Source organism: Folsomia candida, unplaced genomic scaffold (genome assembly GCF_002217175.1).
Source record: "Folsomia candida strain VU population unplaced genomic scaffold, ASM221717v1 Fcan01_Sc004, whole genome shotgun sequence".
Classification (NCBI taxonomy): domain Eukaryota; kingdom Metazoa; phylum Arthropoda; class Collembola; order Entomobryomorpha; family Isotomidae; genus Folsomia; species Folsomia candida.
Window position 1 is genome coordinate 10,044,022 of NW_019091196.1, and position 20,985 is coordinate 10,065,006.

The window sequence follows — 20,985 nt, forward strand, 5'->3', positions numbered from 1 at the left end:
ACGCAGTTTGCTCTTGAAATCAACATGTAAACGTTTTTATTCCATCCTTTTTTGGTTAATTATTTGCACCTGGGCAGCCATAAATCGAGACACAGACATATGTCACCGATTGATACAATTGATACAAACTACTCAATCACATTAATTACGTAAATTATTTTCATAAATTAAGGAATAGGATTTGGATTGAGAACATGGTTGACATAATAATTTAACCTGACGACAGGTATGAAGAGGCTTCCGACGGCGTAGGACGTTAACGGGATGATGATTGATGGAATGATGACCGGCATGAAGAGAAGTATGAGGCCAATAAAGGTCAAGTCGTTGAGGATTGGGAGATAAAATTCGGGACGACTTATGTCTGATGCCAATTCGTCAAATGGACTCTTCGGTTCTTCTGGTTTCTTAGTTTCTGGTTCTTCTTTCATTTCTGGTTCTTCCTTCATTTTCGAGTCTTCTTTTTCATCCTCAGGTTTCTTGTCGTCTTGTTTGACATTTTCGGGTGGTTTTTCTGTAGTTATTGACACTTGGTGCGTGGGTGGTTTTGGGGGTTCAACTTCATTTTCTCTCCTCCATGATGGTAACAAGATTTCATTTTCTGACCTTGGTGGATTATTAATTATGGAATAATCTTGTGTTCTTGGAATTGTCCATGCTGGATCTAAATAGTTGAATCCTTGATGAGTGTACAAATTTTGACAGAAAGAACTTTTGAAAAGAAAAAATGCAAGAAAATAAGAAGGCATAATTGCTGATTGCAGTAGATTTGAAATTATACTACGTAAATTGCAAGTATGTAAGTATTCCTAAGATGATCTTCTTTAACGACAAATAATTAACTTGTATCATCTAATGAAAAAATAAATTCGGTCCGTTAAATAATTTGACCCGATTCCATGATGAGAAAAGGTGAGAACAAATAACGGGCATTGATTGCATACTGATTTGTATATGTATGGTAATTAGATTACATGTGAAAAATGTGCATTTAAATAATTTAAATTTATTTATCTTATTATTGGAGGTCAGGATTAAACTATGTTTATCAAATCACCAAATTAGTGTTTCACATATTGAACGATATTTGTAAAAATGATATCAAACTGCACGTTTTCTCTCTGCAAGAATTCTTTGGGATGCGAAGACCAGTTGATATTCGTCTCATTAGTGGATGATTAAACTGGTTCGTCATCCTATGAAATTGTCAAAATAAGTGTGAAATTTTGTAACTTTTAGTTATAACTTTTCAGTAATTAGCTTTCTTATGCAAATGCACCTTCCAATTATACTTCGGTAATCAATACTATTTGATGATAATGATGACACCTTGCCGTTTTTACCATCCATTCCGACATGATTTTCCAAGTATTTTTCTCCAACTTCACACACCAATCTTTCAAAACATTCCTCAAAATTTATAAAATTTCTTGCAACATTTGTCAACGTCGGGACAATACGGCTGGGAGAGGTCCAACTCCTCTTAACTGGACCATCACCCACGAAAAGACTTGGTTTCTATAATTAAGCAATTAAGTTCGCTTATTTGAATGAAAATTATACATGCATGCAGTGACTTATCATGAATTTTACGCACCTGGACAGGAATCATGAACATTCCCACGGTGAAGATAAGTATTGGGACGAAAACGAGGGGGATGATAAATGGGGTCACTGCCACGAGAAGTTTCACAAATTGGATAATGCTTAATGGAGGAAGGCCTTGCAATCCGGTGAGACCTGTCAAATTCAATGTCAATCAATGAAATTTAGATAAACTCATTTAGCCTAATGTACATAATAATATCAAGTAAGTAATTTATTAATGAAGTCATATTTATATGTATATACCTCCCAAAGATAGTTCGATTGGTGAGACAGAGGTGATATTTAACCCTGGTCCCTGTTGTCCAGCATCCTGACGTCTAAGGATCGGAGAGCGTGCTTGAGCTAAATTTTAACAAAAAGCTGAAATATTTTACCAATAAATTTAAATTCGTAAATTTTTACATGTTTTTCGCCTTTTCTTTCTTGCCGGTTGTCTCCCTGCTCTTGAAGTTCTATGAACAATTTTATTTTCCAAGTTTGTTTTAAGAAATGAGACTTTTGGCAAAGTTTCAACATCACGTTGTACCGATTCTGCTTGTGTATTTGAAATCATTAAGAATATTGTAAGAAATAAAAATAACAAAATTATGTTGGGGTGCATTTTGAAAGAAATTCTTTGAAACAAATTCAGATGATGTGTGGAATGAACTAAAAAGCGCAACGCAACGGAACAACAAAGTCAAAGAGATCAACGACTACTCAATCCGATTTTAGTACTACAACAGGAAAAATGTGCTAATTAAAATCATCACAAAGATTTAGTAAACCAGGGCAATTTTATTAAATAACCGTTGTTGTGCATATCTCAACTGTACAAAAGTATTTCATTTCCTTTATTCAAAATCGTGCTTAGATTTAGACCTGCTGGATTTTGGGAGTATGATGATGAACTCGTTATTTAAATACCTACAAAAAAACTTTTCAATTTGTGTTCATAATTTCATGACAATTTCTCACAATTTCTTAAACTTGCTGGCAGCAGGATTCCTTGACATTAAATTTTCTCTTAAAATATCTTGTTCCATATCTCTCGGTAATGTCGTAGTTGCAGGAGCTGCTTCTGAAAATCTGAGACGCCGTTTCCCCTCAACTTCAGGATCAGTTCCGGTTTTATACACCCCCGGTTTCAGTACAGAATGGACCTGAGGTTGCTTTTGTTGTGCCGCTGTTGTGGGCGACGGATTTCTTTGACCTGATTTCCCAGCATTCACCTTCAAATTCGAAGGAGTCTCAAAAACGGACGGATTCAGACTCAAATTACTCATCAAACTCCCCGACGGTGACACATTTCCTGATAAAATTGATCTGTACCGCTGTTCCGACCATTCCTCATCGTCACCACGGCGTGGCTCTAAATACCTCACCGATTCTCTGCTATTCCTCCGATAAGTGGCTAAAGTTTTGAGATAAAGCTCAGGACAAAATTCATGCAAATTCGCCTTATGTATGTCTTGAGCTTGTAATGCTTTCCCAAGTTTTAGTTGGACTCGAGTCCTTTGCTGTTTTGATTTTGCTGACATCTTAATAATCCTGATATCCATACGGAGCTGTTTTGTAAAGATGAATACGACGACGAAGAAGTAAGCGTGCAAAAGGAGGAAGAATACGACCTGGTTAATCATATGCGATATTATATTCATTCTTATTATCATGTCGTTAAGTTGCATCATCATATGAAATTCAATCCATATACCTCGATCCCATATATTTCATACAATTCATTCTCACTTCCAATCAGGACATAGCACAGCATGCTAAAGACGAGGGTGAGATAGAGGCGACAAACTAGCCAAATATAACATGCCCGCAACGCCTTTCCCGAAGCCTGTGTATGGTTTATGCAATTTATTTGTACATTTATTTTAATAACAATAACAATCCGTACTAACTTCATTGTTAGGGAAGAAATTGTTGTATTTTGTAAAATAAATAATAATATTCTTCTCACCAACCGCGTCCCGATAAAAAGAGCAATGCCTGAAAATATAGGATATCATCATCGTCAACCTGAAGAAATATTATTAACTCGCAAAATATAGCACCTGAAAATATAGTCAAGCCATAGTTTGCAAATTGGACTTCATCCCGACTTACGACCGTTGACATTAAAGTGGTGTTTAACATTTGAGGATAGAAATCCCTAAATCATGAATTTTATAAGAAAGGTAAACATTTTTGGAGTGATTTTACATACTTATGAAAATACATATTTGTACCGATAAGTCCCAACCATATCTCGTAAGAGGAAGACCTACATATATGATTTAGTTAAAAGTTTCTTATCCAAATCAGGTGAAAAATGCAAGAAATATTTTTTTGCATTGCAAATTTTCTTGACATATTGTTAAATACCCGACCGATATAGCCTGCTCCATAAATCTGCATAAAGTATTTATCTTCGTGTCTTATTACTGACGACCAAGTTGTAAATTTAGTTTGGTTTGGTTATCTTACTACATCAATTATGGAAATTAGAAACGATCCGGTCCGTACGGATCTATGGATAAGAGAAGTATAATACATATATTTACATATATCTAATTGTAAGATATATATATCTTACAAACAGAGACATGGGTTATACGTCGTATCCTCCATATTATTTCTGACAAATAAGTATGAAAGTAAGTAAGCAGCTAGATTCAGTGCTTAGTGTGAAACAAGGCTGAACCTGAACGCTGTCAAGTTTCGTTTGTACAGGTTGTGACTTGGTTTTATTTCCGGCTTCTCAGAAGTATCATGATGACAGAGTTGCAGATAAAGTTTATTTTATTTTACACTCAAAGTTTCTAGGGTGCGGGTGCGTGCTCTTGTAATCTCAACAAAGTTTCAATAATCTCAATAATTAATTTTAATCTCAACCAATTACTACGTTTGCTAGTAAAAGTTTCCGAGTATTTTAAAATAAATTGTTGAGGGGTCAAAGGTCAAAGAATAGGATTTGGTCGCTGATTGATTAGAGGTGTTCTCTCACTGCTGACCTTTCCCCAATGCCTCCGCGACTTTTGCTGGTAGGGTGGCGACGAATGGGGGTTGGCTGGCTGTTCTTTTGGCTTTTGCTGCGACAGGTAAGTAGGATGAAGGTTGTTAGTTATTGTTATTTGTTATGTTATAATTAATTGTCAAATTCATCGTTTATAAGTTTTTTTTTACTGTTTGATTAATTAATCGTGCATAAGTACTATAAACATACCACATTAAGTAGATACTTCCAATGACAAAGATCACAAATGCGCAGCCCATTCCAATCATGCAAAACATCCAAAAGTTTGCTTGGTCGGCTATAAATATGTTTAAACATGTTTAAAACTTTTCTAGTTATTTAACTTTAATTAAATTACTTAGTCGGATTAATAGACTTACGTGGTTGGTAATGCGCTTGGATATGATACTCGGCAGCAGGTCGCTCCAAGGTTTGTTCCAAAATATTATTTGCATTTGTTAGGTCATCCGACTCGTCAAATGTGTCGTCCATTTTCAAATTGGTATTTTAATTATTTTGTAAAAATATCGAATCTCAAGAGATGTACAAGCTGAACTGCGTAACAAAATAGTATCGACATTCCTATGTATATCTTATACGTTTTGTTTGATCTTCACCACCCCGGAAAAAGTCGTCGGGTTATCGATCCATCCAACTTCCGGAAATCGAAATCCCTACTTTCCCCAGAAATGGTGAAAACTGGAAAATGTAAATTCATGCATATTCTCCCTAATCATAATCATAATGCCAGAATAATAATAACCACTATCCAATTTTAAATGACTTTTTTTCTATAACAAATGAATAGTATTAAAATTTTCAATGAAAGTCTGTCTGAAAACGAGAGGAGTTTGAGAGGTGGGTCAAAAGTTAGAATTTTTCATGTTCCTGAATGACCATTATAAATAGTTTATTACTTGCGATTATTAACTAAATCCAAACTGGTTAATTGTAATTACATTATAACTGAAGAATTTTAGTTAAGTCATTAAAAATCATTCATACATGCCATGTCACCATTTTCATGCTTATGTTTGAACATTATAATAAAATTAAATATTTCCTTTTACTAAAAATAAGAAAACTAAAGTTGCAAAAATCGAGTGAAAAGTTTTGAGTTTCATTGACCTCCAGATTTTCTCTCATGGCGTTAAATTATCTAAATACATGTGAGCCATGACTACACTTTTGATACAAATTTATATCTCATCCCTGATTAATTTTTCAAAATTCTCAACAAGTGCATCTAATAATTCAATTTTAAAATTATAAATCTGAAATGTATTTTATCTAAATTCTTAGTTTCTTTCAAACATATTTGGGATTCGGCGTAAAAGAATGGAGAAGAAGCAGCATCAGGAACTACAGCAGCAGCATGAGTCATTTTCCAAGGTGGATGAAGATTCGCCGGAAGCTATGGAGGATTCTGTAATTTCTGATTTTGAAGACATGTCAGACGATGACCAAGAAGAAGAAATGTCGGACCATGACCAAGACCAAGAAATGTTAGACCATGACCAAGAAGAAGAACAATGTGCTGAACCCGTTACTGGGACAGAAGTTGCAGTGGCTGAAAAAACGGATGGAAAAATGCTCAAGGATATATTTGAAATTCTAATTCCAGGCGATGTAGGTTAATTTATTATTACTGGTAGTAGAAAAGTAAGCATAAGAAATATGTAAGACACACAGAAAACATTTTTTGCTTCTGGGTTACAGATTACACGATTGATCTTTAATCGATTGGATACTGAGGAACGCGAGGAGGCACGCCTGGTTTCAAAACGGTAACGTTTTGACCTTTATTATGATTAAAAGTGTGGCAAAATAGACTAGGAAATTAATTTCAATTACAACTTATGGATTTAGATGGGCAGAGCTGATTGATTCAACCTTGAAATGGAAACCTTACCTGTATGACCATGGAATTAAGGAGCTCAAAAGATTTATTCGAAAAGGCTACCCGATCGACGAGCTCAATGTATCCAAACTTCAAGGCTTTGTCTACCCCGAGAGTGGAATGGGATTTGTTAAAGTGAGAGCCATTCATTTTCTCCCGTTTAAAGATAGAGGCGAGAAAAAGTACAGGGGGATTTCGTCAGATAATCTGAGGTATGCAAGTTGGTAATATAAATTATTGTAATAAGAATTGCATCGAAATTTGAACTTTATGTCGGTGTGTGCAGAAATATGATGCTGGAACTGAAGAATGTGGAAGAAATACACTTACACAGCATGGCCTTGAATGAAGCGGACAAACTTTCGTTTCAATCGATGGATTTGCCCATGTTAAAGTCGTTGGAGGTACAGTTTTACCTTATTATTCCTCGCTTTATACTGTTTGCTTGAAATTGCTTTGATTATACAGATCTCGACGCTGGATACTGACGGACCTGGATTCGATGTTTGTCTTAAAGCGATCGACAATACGTATCCCAGCCTCGTGCAGTTGCGAGCGAGCATTTTCTTTGACGTGGACGGCGAACTGATTGAACTTCCTCCATATTACAAAAACATTTTCCAGTTCTGCGTCCGACATAAGGAGACACTGAGGGATTTTCATGTCGATTTTAGTAAGAATTTTACAATAAAGTATTTATTTGACTTCAGTAACACCATTTACGTCATTCGGGCAATGTGTTTGTAGATACTGGAGGATACGTAGAGCCTATGGCGGCTGACCTAACTGAGGACCTCGAAATGTCTGCTGAAGAATTTCTACAGTTGAAGACGGAATTGACATCTGTTCGGCTAGATAAATTTGTAATGGCACCAACCGTCTACGAAGGGCAAAATCGATTCACTTTGGGTATTAATACTTATATCAATCAGTTTAATTAAAATTTATTTCTTACTTTCTACAATATTTGGCTTTATAATCTTTTTTTGCAGCATGCACTCTGCTTGAAAGTCAGAAATATCTCACCGTTTTGAAAATACCGAATCTTCATCGATGTAATAAAACAATGTGGACGCATGTTAAAGCTGCAATTTCACAATGTTCATCCACACTGACAACAATTGTGATTCAAGGATGTTTCTGTCCATCCGACGGTATCATGGAACATTATTCTTGCACTGCTTTGCATTCCTGCCGCAACTTGAAAGATTTGCAATTATCGGTTGGTTTGTTATTTTTAATTCTCCCGAATCAAATCACAGTGTATTTACTCCTTTGTTTCGATATTTATTGGTATGTAGGTGTGTGGACTCATTGTTGGTGACATTCAACACATCCCACGACAATCTTTACAAATTTTGGATTTGAACCTGGATCGAGATCAGCTCGCCTTCGTTGCCGATGGTCATTTTAAAGAATTGCGAAAGCTGATTATCCGTCCCAAGAAGTCTGAAGCCGATTCTCCTATTCCAGCCATGACGTTTACCCAATTTTTGAAAATACTGAAAAATTTACCTGCACTTACGAATCTAGGTAAGTTTTATTCTCAAGTCTATAAGTCAATTACTCAAGTACAGTTAATCATACTTGTGTATTTTTCTGGCTTCTAGTCATGTACACAAAAGCAACAGAGTGGAAGAAAGTTAAGAAGTTTTCCGTACGAAATATTGGACTTGTCGTTACGAAATGTCCAGAGGAAATGGAAATTGGCCCAAAATATCAAATGATCACAATCAATCGAAGCATGTTCCAATATAATTTTGAGTCATAAATTTTCAACTACCGGTTTAACAAATTAATGAACTATTTTCTAATGTTTTACATACAACATTTTTTCGTGAATTTGACTGACTAGTGTGTATCAATTATTTTCCCGTGTGCCTTTTTGCAAGTGGCGTTGAATAAATAACTTGTATGCAAAAACTTCTGATTCACCAATTTGTGGGAGATTTTAACGACATGTTTAGAGACGTACATACATGAGGACCATGTTAGCATATCGGCATTTTCACACAAAAATGGATCACACAGTTGAAAATACGTAAAAAAAATTAATCCAACTGATGAGAAAATGAAATATAATTTACTTGATTAGTAATTGTAGTAGCCCTTAGATACTTAAAAGTCAAAGATATTTCGTTGCATAAAGGGTTTATCACACAAAAAATATATTTAAAATGCAACACTATAGACATGGACAATTCCACACCATCACCCCTACTCGTCATTAATGGAGACCAACATGACGACGACTCCCTTCACTCGGAGGCAGACAGTGAAGAGAACACGGAATCGGAGATGAATCTCAAGTGGTGGAATGGTCAGGATAGTGAAAGCGATCCCCATTTAGAGAATGCTGTCCAGGAACAAAAGTCGCAAGATCTCATCATGTCCGACGACGAGGAAGACGAAGACGATCAACTCTCCCAGATTTTCTACATGCTGATCCCCTCTGAGATAACCTCTCTCATCTTCAAACGACTTGACCTCTCCTCCAAACGGGCATCTCGACTCGTCTGTCGTCGTTGGCTCCAACTCGTCGACCCTCTCGTCGCCTGGTATCCCGAACTTTGTGACGAATCCGTCCAATCAGTTTTAAACTTTACAGAAAAAGGATACACAGCAAATACTTTAGTCGTGACCAAACTCATGGATTTCTGCTATCCGTTGAAAGGAATCGGGCTAATGGCACAAAGTTTGGAGTTCCACAGTCAAAACGTCCCAATCCACATGACAATGATGATGGAAGAAGATCCCACACTAAGAAAAACCTTAGGAATCTCAAACTCCAATTTGAACATGTTGCTCTTTGAATACAGAAACATTGAAGGTGGCCTAATATTAAATTCAGGAGCATTGATGTCTTCAGAATTACCCTCGCTCTTCAATACGACCAACTTCACAAATCTAACTTCTCTAGAGGTTTGTTTATATTGAAAATAATTCAGGAAACTTATTTGCTAATACCTGCATGCAAAAATTAGATCTTTGGCTGCAACGAAGACGGTCGAGGATATTGCATGTGTTTGGAAACGATGGGGAATATGTTTCCAAAATTGAAAAGGCTGAAATTGACTATCGAATACCATCGTGAAACTATCCTCCTCCACCATCCGCCATATTATAAGCAAGTGTTCCAATTTGTAGGAAGACACTGTAAAACTTTGACCAGTTTTGAGCTTGTGTACTCCAACCTGACGGATGAGAACATCATGCCTCCATTCATTTTCGATCTCGACCATTCCATCCCCGTCCACGTGTTTCAAGATACGATGAGTAAGCTGAAGAACGTACAATTGTCCGAATTTACGTTTAAGCCAACTTTTTACGAAGCAAGGTCACGATTTTTATATGGTAAATTATTATCAATTACTTATTAGCTGACTGGTGGATACATGTAAATAATTAAATAATTATTCTGCAGGAGTACAACTTATGAACCATCAAGAACGCCTGACTTGCCTCAAACTTGAAAATTTAAGCAGGTGGGTGTGCATAAAATTGGGATTAAGGACGTGTCTCAATTCAAATTTAAGAAGGAACGCATTAATTACAGATCAAATTTTGGCGTGTGGGAGGCAGGAGTTCAACTCATGCAGAAATGTTCAAAAACATTAAACTCGATTCATTGCGACGGGTGTATTTGTCCTGAAAATAGGCAACTATCAACCATTTGAACATTTATTATTTTACACATTCCTCAATCTTGCGTTTTTATTAGACCACTGGACGAGTTTTCGTGTCGTGTCCTTCAATTCGCTAAAAATTTGAAAGATATCCGAATTACAATTTGTGGGGTGAAAATAGTTGACGTAGAGTTGCTTCCGGTTGCAACGGTGAAAATTTTGCATTTGGGCCATGGTCTGAGTGCAAATCAAATTAAATTCATCGCTACAAATATGACACAATTGGTGGAATGGTACTTGCCCCAAGATAGGGCACAATTTGATCGGACCATTCCAAAGACATCGATCGGGATTTTTAAATCGGCTGTGAAATTGCCTAAACTACAAAAATTGGTTCTCACGAAAAGATGTTCCTCCTGGAAGAGGATTAGGTTAGCCTATTTGCAATAGGCTATTTAATTTTTTGTAATTATTACTGATTGAAATTTAAAATTATTATAGGAAAATCATCTCATACACGCAAGGACTTGATGTTGGCGATCGTGACCCGAGCGACCCCAAAGACGCGTGCTACGTGAAGATCATGATTGAAAGAAGGAGACTAGAATTGGATAGATTGTAGCGGTAAATTACCACTGGTAATTCTGGTGGGGGTGCGGTGTCTCTTGATGATGCAACTAGTTCAAAATTTCAGTTTCATGCAAACTTTTTGTACTAAATAAATTCAAACAAGCTTATTTATTTACGATTTATAAGAATTTTCATTGTAAACAATTATTACCATCGGATGGAAGTGATTATTTCATGAGTAGCGTAAATCTGCATAATTTGTAACTGCAAAATCCTAATCAATTTCGCCTACTGTGTGACAATTTTGGCGCAAGGAGGACCGAAATATTCCGAAAATGAAGGTTTTTGAAATGTCCTAGGAACTGTCGTTACGTTATAATTCGTAAATGTCAAACTTGGGTTTGGTGAAATAATTAATTTAATTTTAATTAACTAAAATTGGCTGTAATTAGTATTACGATTTGTAACTAAATTATTGGATTACATAAAATTCTTTATCTAAAATTAGTATCCAAATAATGAAAACTCAATTTAAAACTTTGATCCACAAATCGCCAGAGACGGTAACAGAATTATTAGTAATATGTGAAATTTGAAACCTTCTCCAGAACTTTATTATTATTATTACTTCAGGTGAGGGACAAAATCTTCACCTTGCTCGACCAATGCACACAATTAAAGCTTCGAACAGTTTGTAAAACTTGGAAACGGATCATTGACCAAGTTCTCCCCCTCAAAGTTATCCTCAACGAGCAAAGTTATCGTTACTTGCAGGCTAGTTAATTATAAGTATCGATTATATAAATCTATAATGCTGTACCTATCGCAAATTCGTTTTGTATTTAGAGATTTATAAGATCTCACAAAGTTGGAGAACTAGTCATCGGCTACTTTTCCCAACCATATCCCCCAAATGGATGGAAAATTGACCCCGAAGCGGTCACACTCCTCTCCGACCATCATCACTGCTCCCCTTCATTTAGCAATATCAAATCCTTCCAACCTCCCACAACCCCATCATTGTCATCTCTGGAAATCTTGCCCGCGGACAAACTGGAGAAATTATTTACTGAATTTTCTTCCATGAAACGACTCACAGTGGCATCGAGTGCACTGGTAGATATCAAGAGAGATAATTCATTTTTGAGAAAGTTGGAATTTTCAAGATTAAAATGTTTGGAGGTGAATGAATTTTTATTAAATTATGGTAATTAAGTAATTAGCATTTAATTAATATGCATAGCTAATTGTGGAAGAAACTCATGGTCTCCCCGCCATTCAAGATATTTTAAGCCAAACGTATCCAAACCTTGGCAAGATTTCCATCTCAATGAAGAATGATGACGATTTGACCTTGTACGCTGACGTGTACTCGTTCGTTGGACGACACCCAATGCTGACTGAGGTCAAGAGAACTATATCTTCCTCATTTTTCATCCCCTCCAATCACTTTGACAGAAAAATTAACAATAATAACAACGAAGAGGATGACGCTTCCCCGATGTTCATGCAAGTTGACCACAGGCTCGACCCTGTCCTCTACGCCGATGTCTTGGAGGGCTTGGGAAAAGTTGACAAGTTGACTCATCTCAATATCGATACTTTGCGTAGTGAAGGGCAAAAGAGGAAAAATTTGGGTATGTTCGGCTTATTTTAACAATTTTGTAAGTTATATGTTCATAATTTTCTAATTATTATTGCATCAGAATTGCAACTCTTTCGGGCACAAGTATCTCTCCACACTTTGGAATTACATAAAATTCGCAGAGAAAATATGCCAGTTTGGAGGACGTACGTATCCTTTGAATTTCCAGTTTAAGCCTCTATGGTATGACGCGTTCCCGCCTCGTCTCATGTTCCCCCTTAAAAAATGTACGTCATGCTTCCTTATGGAGACCTTAAAATCCCTACCTCTCCGTTAATCTCGAATGAAATTTAAATGTGACTACTTTAAAAAATACTATATTTTCAACTTTACAAATCTCAGGCAGCCGATTGTTGAAAAAAAATTTCCTTCCTTCAAAGTTTGCTGCATTTTACAGTTAAGGAATTTTTTTTCAACAATCGGCTGCCTGAGATTTGTAAAGTTGAAAATATAGAATTTTTTAAAGTAGTCACATTTAAATTTCATTCGAGATTAACGGAGAGGTAGGGATTTTAAGGTCTCCATAAGGAAGCATGATGTACATTTTTAAGGGGGAACATGAGACGAGGCGGGAACGCGTCATACCATAGAGGCTTAAGGGCCTGGGGGAAGTTGCTTAGAAATCACGTCAACTTTGACAATAAAATTCAGCAATGCACAAGAGGGCACATTTTTCAAATTATGTTTAATTTGTTAATCATATCTTTAGATTTTACGTACATTTTGTTTGACAATGTGCCCTCTTGTGCAGTGGAGATATTTGGTCATAAAGAGAGCACAAATTGGCTTAGAATTGCAAAATTGATGGCATGAATTGCATTTTGAGTATCCATGGAACAAAAGAAAACAACCTTTTTTCAAAAACTTGAGGGAAAAGTGATCAAACAGAAGCTTTTGGACGTGCCATAGAAACGGTGTCAATTAATCGTGGTCGTAACTTTATAGAGTGATAAATAATCTTAGATTCCTAGCAATTATTGTTGCTAACATAAAATCAATTTTCGAAAGTAAATCTTCCCCCGGGCCCTTAACCTAGTTTAATTATTTAGAAATAAATCTGATACTGATTAACTCCTCAGCGTCCCTGCAATTCTTCGCCAGTGTTCGGCCACTTTGAAATCCGTTCTGCTCGATGGATGTTTCTGCGATTGTAAACAACAAGATCGTCCTGGTCCATTTTGGTGCCACTGGGTGGAACAGTGCAACAATTTGGAGAGACTTGAAGTGTTAGTTTGCGGTATAAAAATCGTCGACGTGTCCGTAATTCCAAAAGATAATCTTAAAGTTTTATGCCTCGGACATGCACTAACGCAACGGCAAATGAAAACAATTTGTGAGACGTTCACCCATCTCGAAGAGCTCAGCTTACCTCAAATGAATTATGCAAAGAGTAGTCCAGACATTTTTGGGACAAATGTGGTTGATAAAATATTGAACAGTGAAGCCTCAAATCGGATGGTAACACTATTTCAATTCAAAAGAGCACTTACACTGCAAAATTTGAAGAAATTGTCACTGTCTACGAAATCATGTAGTCTAAAATCAATTCGAAAATTTGCTGGAGGGCTGATGGGGATATATGAAAGTCCGGTCGTCGATTCTACCTTCAGTTTGGGCAGTGATAATAAGAGGGGGGACTTGGAGTATACGATAGATCGGACACTGTTCTGTTATCCGTAACTGAAATTTTTGCAAAGTCTCATGAAGATTATCAAGTATAATAATTATACAAATTCATGTAATAAATAATTGAACTATTATAGCAAAATTACTGTTAATTGTTAATTTAAGTATTTATGGATTTGAACCGCGATATTGCAAATCTAGAGTTTTACATGCTTAAAATCAATAAGTAAACAAAATTATCATAAAATTGTAAAATTGTACAAATCCATTGTTCCTACCTGTGAAATTTAATTGTTTGCTCAATATTCTAAAAAATGAATTTGACGTTCTGAACTGCAAAATATTTCCACTGGACTCCATAATTTCATTGTTTTATTCATCACATTTAGCATTTTATATCTAAAAATGTTTCGTAAAGCTATTTCTTAAAATAATTTCTCACATTATTTTATAGTTTATTTATTGGTTAAATTCTGAATTAAATATGAGAATATCATTATTCAAAATTCGTAAAAACTTAAGTTAGTGCACAATTGATTAATTATGTTTGACAAGATGTTAACATCATCATCACTTTTCATTTGGTAGGAAAAATTATATAAATCGTGCTAAATGTGTGTGTTGGCATAATAACTCGTCTCTGCTGGAGGGACGTGGAAATGGGTGTGGTCGAGATCGTCGTCGTTAATGATCACGTTGTAATCGGGCGGGTCAGGGTCAGGGGTCATCAGTTCCACGGTGGTTGTACCTTCACCAAACTTGTCTCCTGGAACGGATACACTAATAATGTTCAGCCCAAAATATATGTTATCTCGTTAGTCTCGCTTTCTCAAAATTTGCTTTAAATAAATTGAAATCTGAACAATTTCTTAAATATTGTTTTGCTAATTTTGTAAATTTGAATTTTCTGATGTTCGAGGAAGAACTCAACAATTGAGTTAACAAAAATATGATATTTAATACTTGAAAAATTTTACTGATTCATATCAACTTTGAAAATTGGGTAAATTATGGAAAATTATTGTTTCTCTTTATACTTTGTTGGGTACAATTAAAAAATACGGAATGGTATTCGTAAAATTTGTGAAGTAGTTTTGCAAATAAATTTTATACAGAATTTGACAGAACAGAATTATTTGCACAGTTGACAGTTGCAAATCTTAATGTGAATTTGTGAATTGCCGTGAAATAATTGGCAATGAAAATTTGCGGTACATATTTCATGGTGTAAATAAAAAATCTGAAATATTTCTACAAGTTTCTGTAAAATTAATCCAAATTTTTTGTAATTTCTCACCTCCGCTAAAGCTATAAGGGGGACTCCGTTGCACGATGGAGGCACAGCTTCGCTCATTCCAAATCTCATCCCTTTAAATTCAAATATAAATAGTTATTGTCTGAAGTTAAAAATATACCCCTCCGTCCGTGGCTAATTTGCTACAAGAAGCTGCTTACCTTTGGGCTAACCTAGCTAATTGTCTCCTCCTGGCCGCCATCTTTCTGAGACAACAAATCACAAGGAATACGACAATGGGAAATATTATGATGGACGAGATTATCGGCACGACCACGATCTGGGGGTCGACTGCAAACACATAAACAGGATAATAATTAAATACGAGACAATTATTAATAATATTAATGCTCATCACCAAGCACATTCCTTCAACTTAATTAAAAATTTTGATTATGGGGAAAAATTTGCTGAAAAATATATTTTCAGCTTCCACAAATCTTAGGCGTCTTTTTATCTTGTGGAATTTCAGAGATACGTATAGTTTGGTCAAAACCGAAAATGTGTGTCTCCAATTTTACTCAAAGATGACAATTTTTTAATCAATGTTTGTTGCAAATTATATATTTCTGTATTATAGCGAGAGATTTTCAAAAACAGCCGAAATTCCAAAACTAGAAAGGAAACCTCTCTCTGGAGTCTCTTGTCCTTTGTTCCTGTTATGTGACAATTGAGGATTTCCACGCTATCTTTGAGATTGGAAGAGATTAGCCGTGGAGAAAGTACATGGAGACAGCAGGTTGCGAAACTAACTCCGATGGGAAATCAGGACCAAGATTGGCACCAAAAATATTGGAATTGTTTCAACTCTTTTGCAAGAAGAGTGTGAATTGGTCAGAATTAGGGCACGTAGCAGCGAAATGATAAGACACGGATAAATTGGCACGATAAAATAAACAAATCAGGGAAGAGATGTGACAAAAATGTATAAGCTTGAAACCTTAATCCTGCAAAGAGCAATGGTCAATCGTGTCCTTGTCTGGACGTGACAAAGGTGGGTGAAATTGTTCAATTGTCACGAAATCCAGCCTAGTCACGTATTTATTTAGACGCGAATCTCATCGATGGGATGACAACGACGATGATGATGAGCTTTGCTTTCTAGTTAGCTCAATTTGTGGCGTGAAGGTTGCTTTCCTTTTTTACAGAGACAACGAGATATCGAGGTGTTTGGTAAAATATACAGTAAAGATCAGTACCTAATAAATATCTTTGAATTAGATGACAATGTCCCTACTGATTGGAATTCGTGACCAGATTTAATTTTGGAAAACGAACAAATTTATCTAATTAACCCTTAACGAAACGGTTAATTTAAAAACTTTACTGTTACAGTGTGATTATTATTTTCTGCATAATAATTTATTACATCTAAAATTCTCAGGTTTTTGGCATTTTTGTTCAACTACACATTATGTAGTCATGAATGTTGATTATGTAATCCACTTCATGCCAGCTCCCCCGCTATCTAGCCTGTGTCTGAGATTGGCAGATTATGAAATTTGTACAAGTGGATGCCGACTAATTTGTTTATCAAATAAAACATCTCGTGCCAATTTGTTTCGTTTGATGATCCGAGTGAAATTGGTCCCCTGATTTTACGTAAAATAGATACGGATTCTCTCAATTGTACTTGAATCATGACGTGACGATTATTCAGCCGTCTACAGGAGACTTTTTGAAATACTTTTATCTGTAATTGAAATATATTCAATTTCGTGCCAAACTGCAGAAATATTTTTAAAGCACAAAATCATTTAATTAGCATGTGTTGCTATTTTGACTATCAAATGGCACCCACTATTGTATGCTATGAAAGAAATTAAGTTTACACGAGTTGACCAATGCTTTCTAAGATATTTTTTAACTTAAATTTCACCTCAAGATTTCTGTTTTGTGTGGTTGACGAGTGCAAAAAAATTGGTTTCGCCCACCAGGAGGAATTGAACCTCTAGCTATTTCTAGCTCGATAGATTTGAAGTCTATCCCCCAGACCACTGAGGCTCAGCTGGGCATCGTCTTTAATTTCTTACCTGTACTTATTCCACGGCTAACATTGCATTCAATTTGAAATAATTTGCATAAATGGACAAAATATAAGACAAGGCATTCATTTGCAATTGGCATGCTGCATGAGATTATTTGTGGGCCCACATGTCTCACGCTATATTATTGCATGAATAAATCAAGCCACATACAAAAGTGTTTGGAGTTGGTTACTCTGCAACTCTACTAATCTACACGAAACATGCTCTGCAACTTTACTACAAGCATGATGATCTGTCTGAGCAAATAGTTTAGAGTCAAAAATAACATTTTTAAAAATTCTAGAATCAAAAAATGAAAACTTATATTACTGAAAAATTGCAATATCAACTGTTTAACTAATTATATATGTATGTACTCCGCAGTGCGAGTTATTGATCCAAATTAATTGATTATTTCCAAAATATGTTCACAATTTAAAAAAATGAAAATACAGAAGAATTGAATGCACCTAATATCTCATTCGTTTCTTGTTACGTGACAATTGAGCATTTTAGGTTGGAGACTGGAAGAGATTAGCGCTGGAGAAAGTATGTATGACGAGAAAATAGGCGGTGAAAGTACCTCCGATGGGAAATCAGGACTAAAATTGGCACGGAAAATATTGCAATTGTTTCAACTCTTTTACACAAGAAGATTGTGAATTGGTCAGAATTAGGGCACGTAGCAATAGAATGATAAGACCCTGATAAGACAGAGGAGCACGATAAAATAAACAAATCAGGGAAAAGCTGTGACAAAAATATAGAAGAAACTACGCACAGTTGGAATCGTCCAATGGTCATCTGTACGTGACAAACGAAATCCAGCTTTGTCACGTTTTTATTTAGACCAGAAATCTCAAATCTCTGAAATTACAACGAGGCTGATCATGAGCTTACTTTCCTCTCTTTTTTACAGAGACAACGAGGTGTCAGGTGAAAGCAGAGCTTTCACAGATATTTTTATCCACAGTTAAGAATCAGCTAGTGCTTAATATCTTACACGAAGGAAGATTGGATTGCAATGTGCTTACGGATTGGAATTCGTGACCAGATTTAATTTTTGCGAATGACGAATCCTACGAAATTGGCATTGGCATTGGGTGAAGTTTAACATTGAAAATTTTGATCTGGTTTAGTTACGTAATCCTCTTCATGTTCAATCCCCCCTTCTGGATCTTTCTGAGATTATGAAACGCAGATCTGCACTTTATGCAAGAGGATGCTACCAAATCTACATAATTTGTTTGTCAAACAAACCTCTGTTCATGACACCCACGCCAATTTACTTATTTCGAGTTGATGATCCGAGTGAAAGTAGTCCCATGATTTTAAGTCGTAAATGTATGCACTCGTTTTCAACCTTGACTTTAGCTTCGCCCAATTTCCACCTCATTATTCAAATTAGGTTTCTTCACACAGTCGAAAATCCCATATCAAATCTGATCTAGTTAACGGAGCTGTATTGTATTTTTTCCCTTATTCATAAATATCATCATTAGTTGTGCAGCTGTAACAAAAATTCGTCCTGATAACAAATTGCAATTGTATCAAAACCCAGTGCTTATAAACATTATTGAATGTTTATCATGATACAAGAATAACTTACTTTTGATCAAGTATTTTGCTCGTTGTTGGTTTAATCGTTTAATCCCCCTCATTTTATGAATCCTTTGTAGAAAAACATGATACGTACGTATGTATTAACCAAACCTAGCTGTATTTACATGTCCTTATAATTAATTAGTGATGCCAGAATTAATTAGATCGGCTAATTGACTAACTAAGTCACGACTAATTGGACAATGTAAATACCAGCCCAGTTCTTGTAAAGAGTTATTTTTGTAATGAAAGTATTATATTTGATTTAATTATTCTGTCTCAACGGGGAGGCTTCTGCACAGATTTTGATCAGTGAAAGTGACAAATTGGATGAAAAGTTGGGTATATTTGATACACAATGGCATCCATGCCTTGTAGTATGCACTTCAGGATCGAGATTTCTTTTTCATTTACAACTGAGGAGAAAATGAGGGATCTATTTCGCCTTCTATTCAAATTCGGGCAACGTCTTTTTCCCCTCTTTCAAAACTCAGTTTCGCCTTCATTTTTTTGTGATGTCCATCATCAACCATATTTACGTCCAAGGTGAGGAAACGAGACGGATCCTTGATCGATCGGGATAAATTTGGACGTCTATTGTCGTGTATAGCTTATGCATATCTGGGAGAATAGTTTGGCTGGGAGAAAGTGAGGAGTCGTCAATTATTATGAGCTTTCCATTCAAATTCAGATCAAGTCATTATCTTTTACTCCGACTGATCTGCGTCTTGCTAAGATTTTCATATACAGGGTGGTTTAAATGTCAGGTTACAGTGTCGGACAGATGTCTACGTCCACATAGTCGCGTCAATTTCATTTTCAAATTGTCACTGAACTACTGAACCAATTTTCATCATTGATATATCAAATTCTCACAAATTTAACGTAATTTCATAAAACATATGAGTTATTTCTGAAAATTCTGGGAAAACTGAGAATCATAGTGCAGAGCGAGAGAGGATGAAATTTGCGCGGACAAAAGTCTACGTCCACTTCACTTTAATTGTCAACAACAAAAATCTCTCCAATTTATAAAATCAGGTAACTTAATAAATCTATCAATAACATATGCCGCATTAATTTTTAAATAATTTTCTTCCAGAAAAATATGATGGCGTCGACACGCAAGGAAATTCCTATCGCTATTCGAGATCTTGTCATTCAGGACTGGAAGGGTGGACAAAAAGGGGGCTGTCGCAGAGACAAATATGGACCAAGTATAAATTAGCAAGGACAACCATCCAGACAATCATTAAGAACTTTAAAGCTAATGGTTCAGTCCAAAACAAGGTCAGAAGTGGTCGAAAACCCATTTTGGCTCACCAAGAAGTACGCCACGTGCTCAACAAAGTCAACGTTACACCCTCACTTAGTGCTCCAAAGCTATCTACCGAGATCAAGGAGATGTTCGGCAAACAGGTTAGTCCTATGACCATCCAAAGAACACTGAATAAGGGAAATTTGAAATCCCACAGAGCAGTCCGGAAGCCTCTTATTGTACCGAGGAATGCAACCAAACGAGTGAAGTTTGCCAGAGACCACATTTCCAAGCCACAAACATTCTGGGACATATTTTATGGACTGACGAGTCAAAGTTCAATGTCTTTGGGTCAGATGGGCGTCGTAGAGTGTGGAGATATCCAAAAGAAGCTTTGAATCCAAAAAATCTCAACCTCACAGTTAAGCACGGCGGCGGGTCGGTAATGGTGTGGGGATGCATGGCTTCAAGTGGGGCAGGAAAAATGGAATTTATTGACGGAATTATGGACCAATACAAGTACCAGGGAATACTTGACCGTAATATCCAGGAATCTGTTCGAAAACTTGGACTTGGACGACGATTTGCCTTCCAACAAGACAACGATCCGAAACACTCTGCCAAGTCCACCATGGAATACTTCAAGAAAAAAAAATTCCGAAGCTAGAATGGCCTCCCCAATCTCCAGACTTGAATCCCATTGAGCATCTGTGCGACCACATTGAAAGAGAAATAAGAAAACAATCTTTTTCAGGAATTCCGGGCCTTAAATCCAGAATTCGTGAAGTTTGGGAAACCATTTCTGAAGATGTGACCAAGAATTTGGTAAACTCAATGACTCGACGC

General features: G+C 36.1%; 3 protein-coding genes and 1 non-coding gene across 6 annotated transcripts in view; 1 reads left to right on the forward strand and 3 right to left on the reverse strand.

Moving 5' to 3' along the window:
* Window positions 1-13: 13 nt before the first annotated feature.
* Window positions 14-4,299, reverse strand: LOC110849291. Of its 2 annotated transcripts, XM_035850831.1 has the most exons (13): window positions 4,172-4,299; window positions 4,063-4,105; window positions 3,961-3,987; window positions 3,825-3,859; window positions 3,651-3,748; window positions 3,557-3,585; window positions 3,302-3,433; window positions 2,566-3,218; window positions 2,011-2,514; window positions 1,852-1,950; window positions 1,598-1,740; window positions 1,280-1,518; window positions 14-1,196 (listed from the first exon to the last, which is right to left on the reverse strand). In XM_035850831.1, the coding sequence occupies exons 1-9, from the start codon at window positions 4,204-4,206 to the stop codon at window positions 2,442-2,444; spliced, it is 1,125 nt and encodes a 374-aa protein (XP_035706724.1). In that variant the 5' UTR covers window positions 4,207-4,299; the 3' UTR covers window positions 14-1,196; window positions 1,280-1,518; window positions 1,598-1,740; window positions 1,852-1,950; window positions 2,011-2,441. The 2 variants fall into 2 exon arrangements, with proteins under 2 accessions (XP_035706724.1, XP_021952386.2); XM_022096694.2 differs by having other exon boundaries at window positions 3,302-3,585.
* Window positions 4,300-4,537: 238 nt separating this feature from the next.
* LOC110849198 lies at window positions 4,538-8,414 on the forward strand. Its single transcript, XM_022096573.2, has 10 exons — window positions 4,538-4,676; window positions 5,894-6,220; window positions 6,311-6,378; window positions 6,461-6,703; window positions 6,778-6,895; window positions 6,960-7,164; window positions 7,239-7,400; window positions 7,484-7,713; window positions 7,793-8,024; window positions 8,102-8,414. The coding sequence occupies exons 1-10, from the start codon at window positions 4,599-4,601 to the stop codon at window positions 8,260-8,262; spliced, it is 1,824 nt and encodes a 607-aa protein (XP_021952265.1). The 5' UTR covers window positions 4,538-4,598; the 3' UTR covers window positions 8,263-8,414.
* A 5,897-nt stretch (window positions 8,415-14,311) lies between these two features.
* The window catches only part of LOC118435478, a 32,846-nt gene continuing 26,172 nt past the window's right edge, over window positions 14,312-20,985 (reverse strand). Inside the window, exons 4-6 of one of the 2 annotated variants that reach the window (XM_035851612.1) lie at window positions 15,414-15,543; window positions 15,256-15,326; window positions 14,312-14,724 (exon numbers count right to left, since the gene is read on the reverse strand). In XM_035851612.1, coding sequence (XP_035707505.1) covers window positions 14,567-14,724; window positions 15,256-15,326; window positions 15,414-15,543 — 359 coding nt within the window. In that variant the 3' untranslated portion in view covers window positions 14,312-14,566. Of the gene's footprint in view, window positions 14,739-15,255; window positions 15,327-15,413; window positions 15,544-20,985 lie in introns of both variants that reach the window. The other variant, XM_035851613.1, reaches the window with a different exon arrangement.
* Trnastop-uca lies at window positions 17,180-17,266 on the reverse strand. Its single transcript has one exon. It is a non-coding gene; the product is annotated as a tRNA-Sec (tRNA).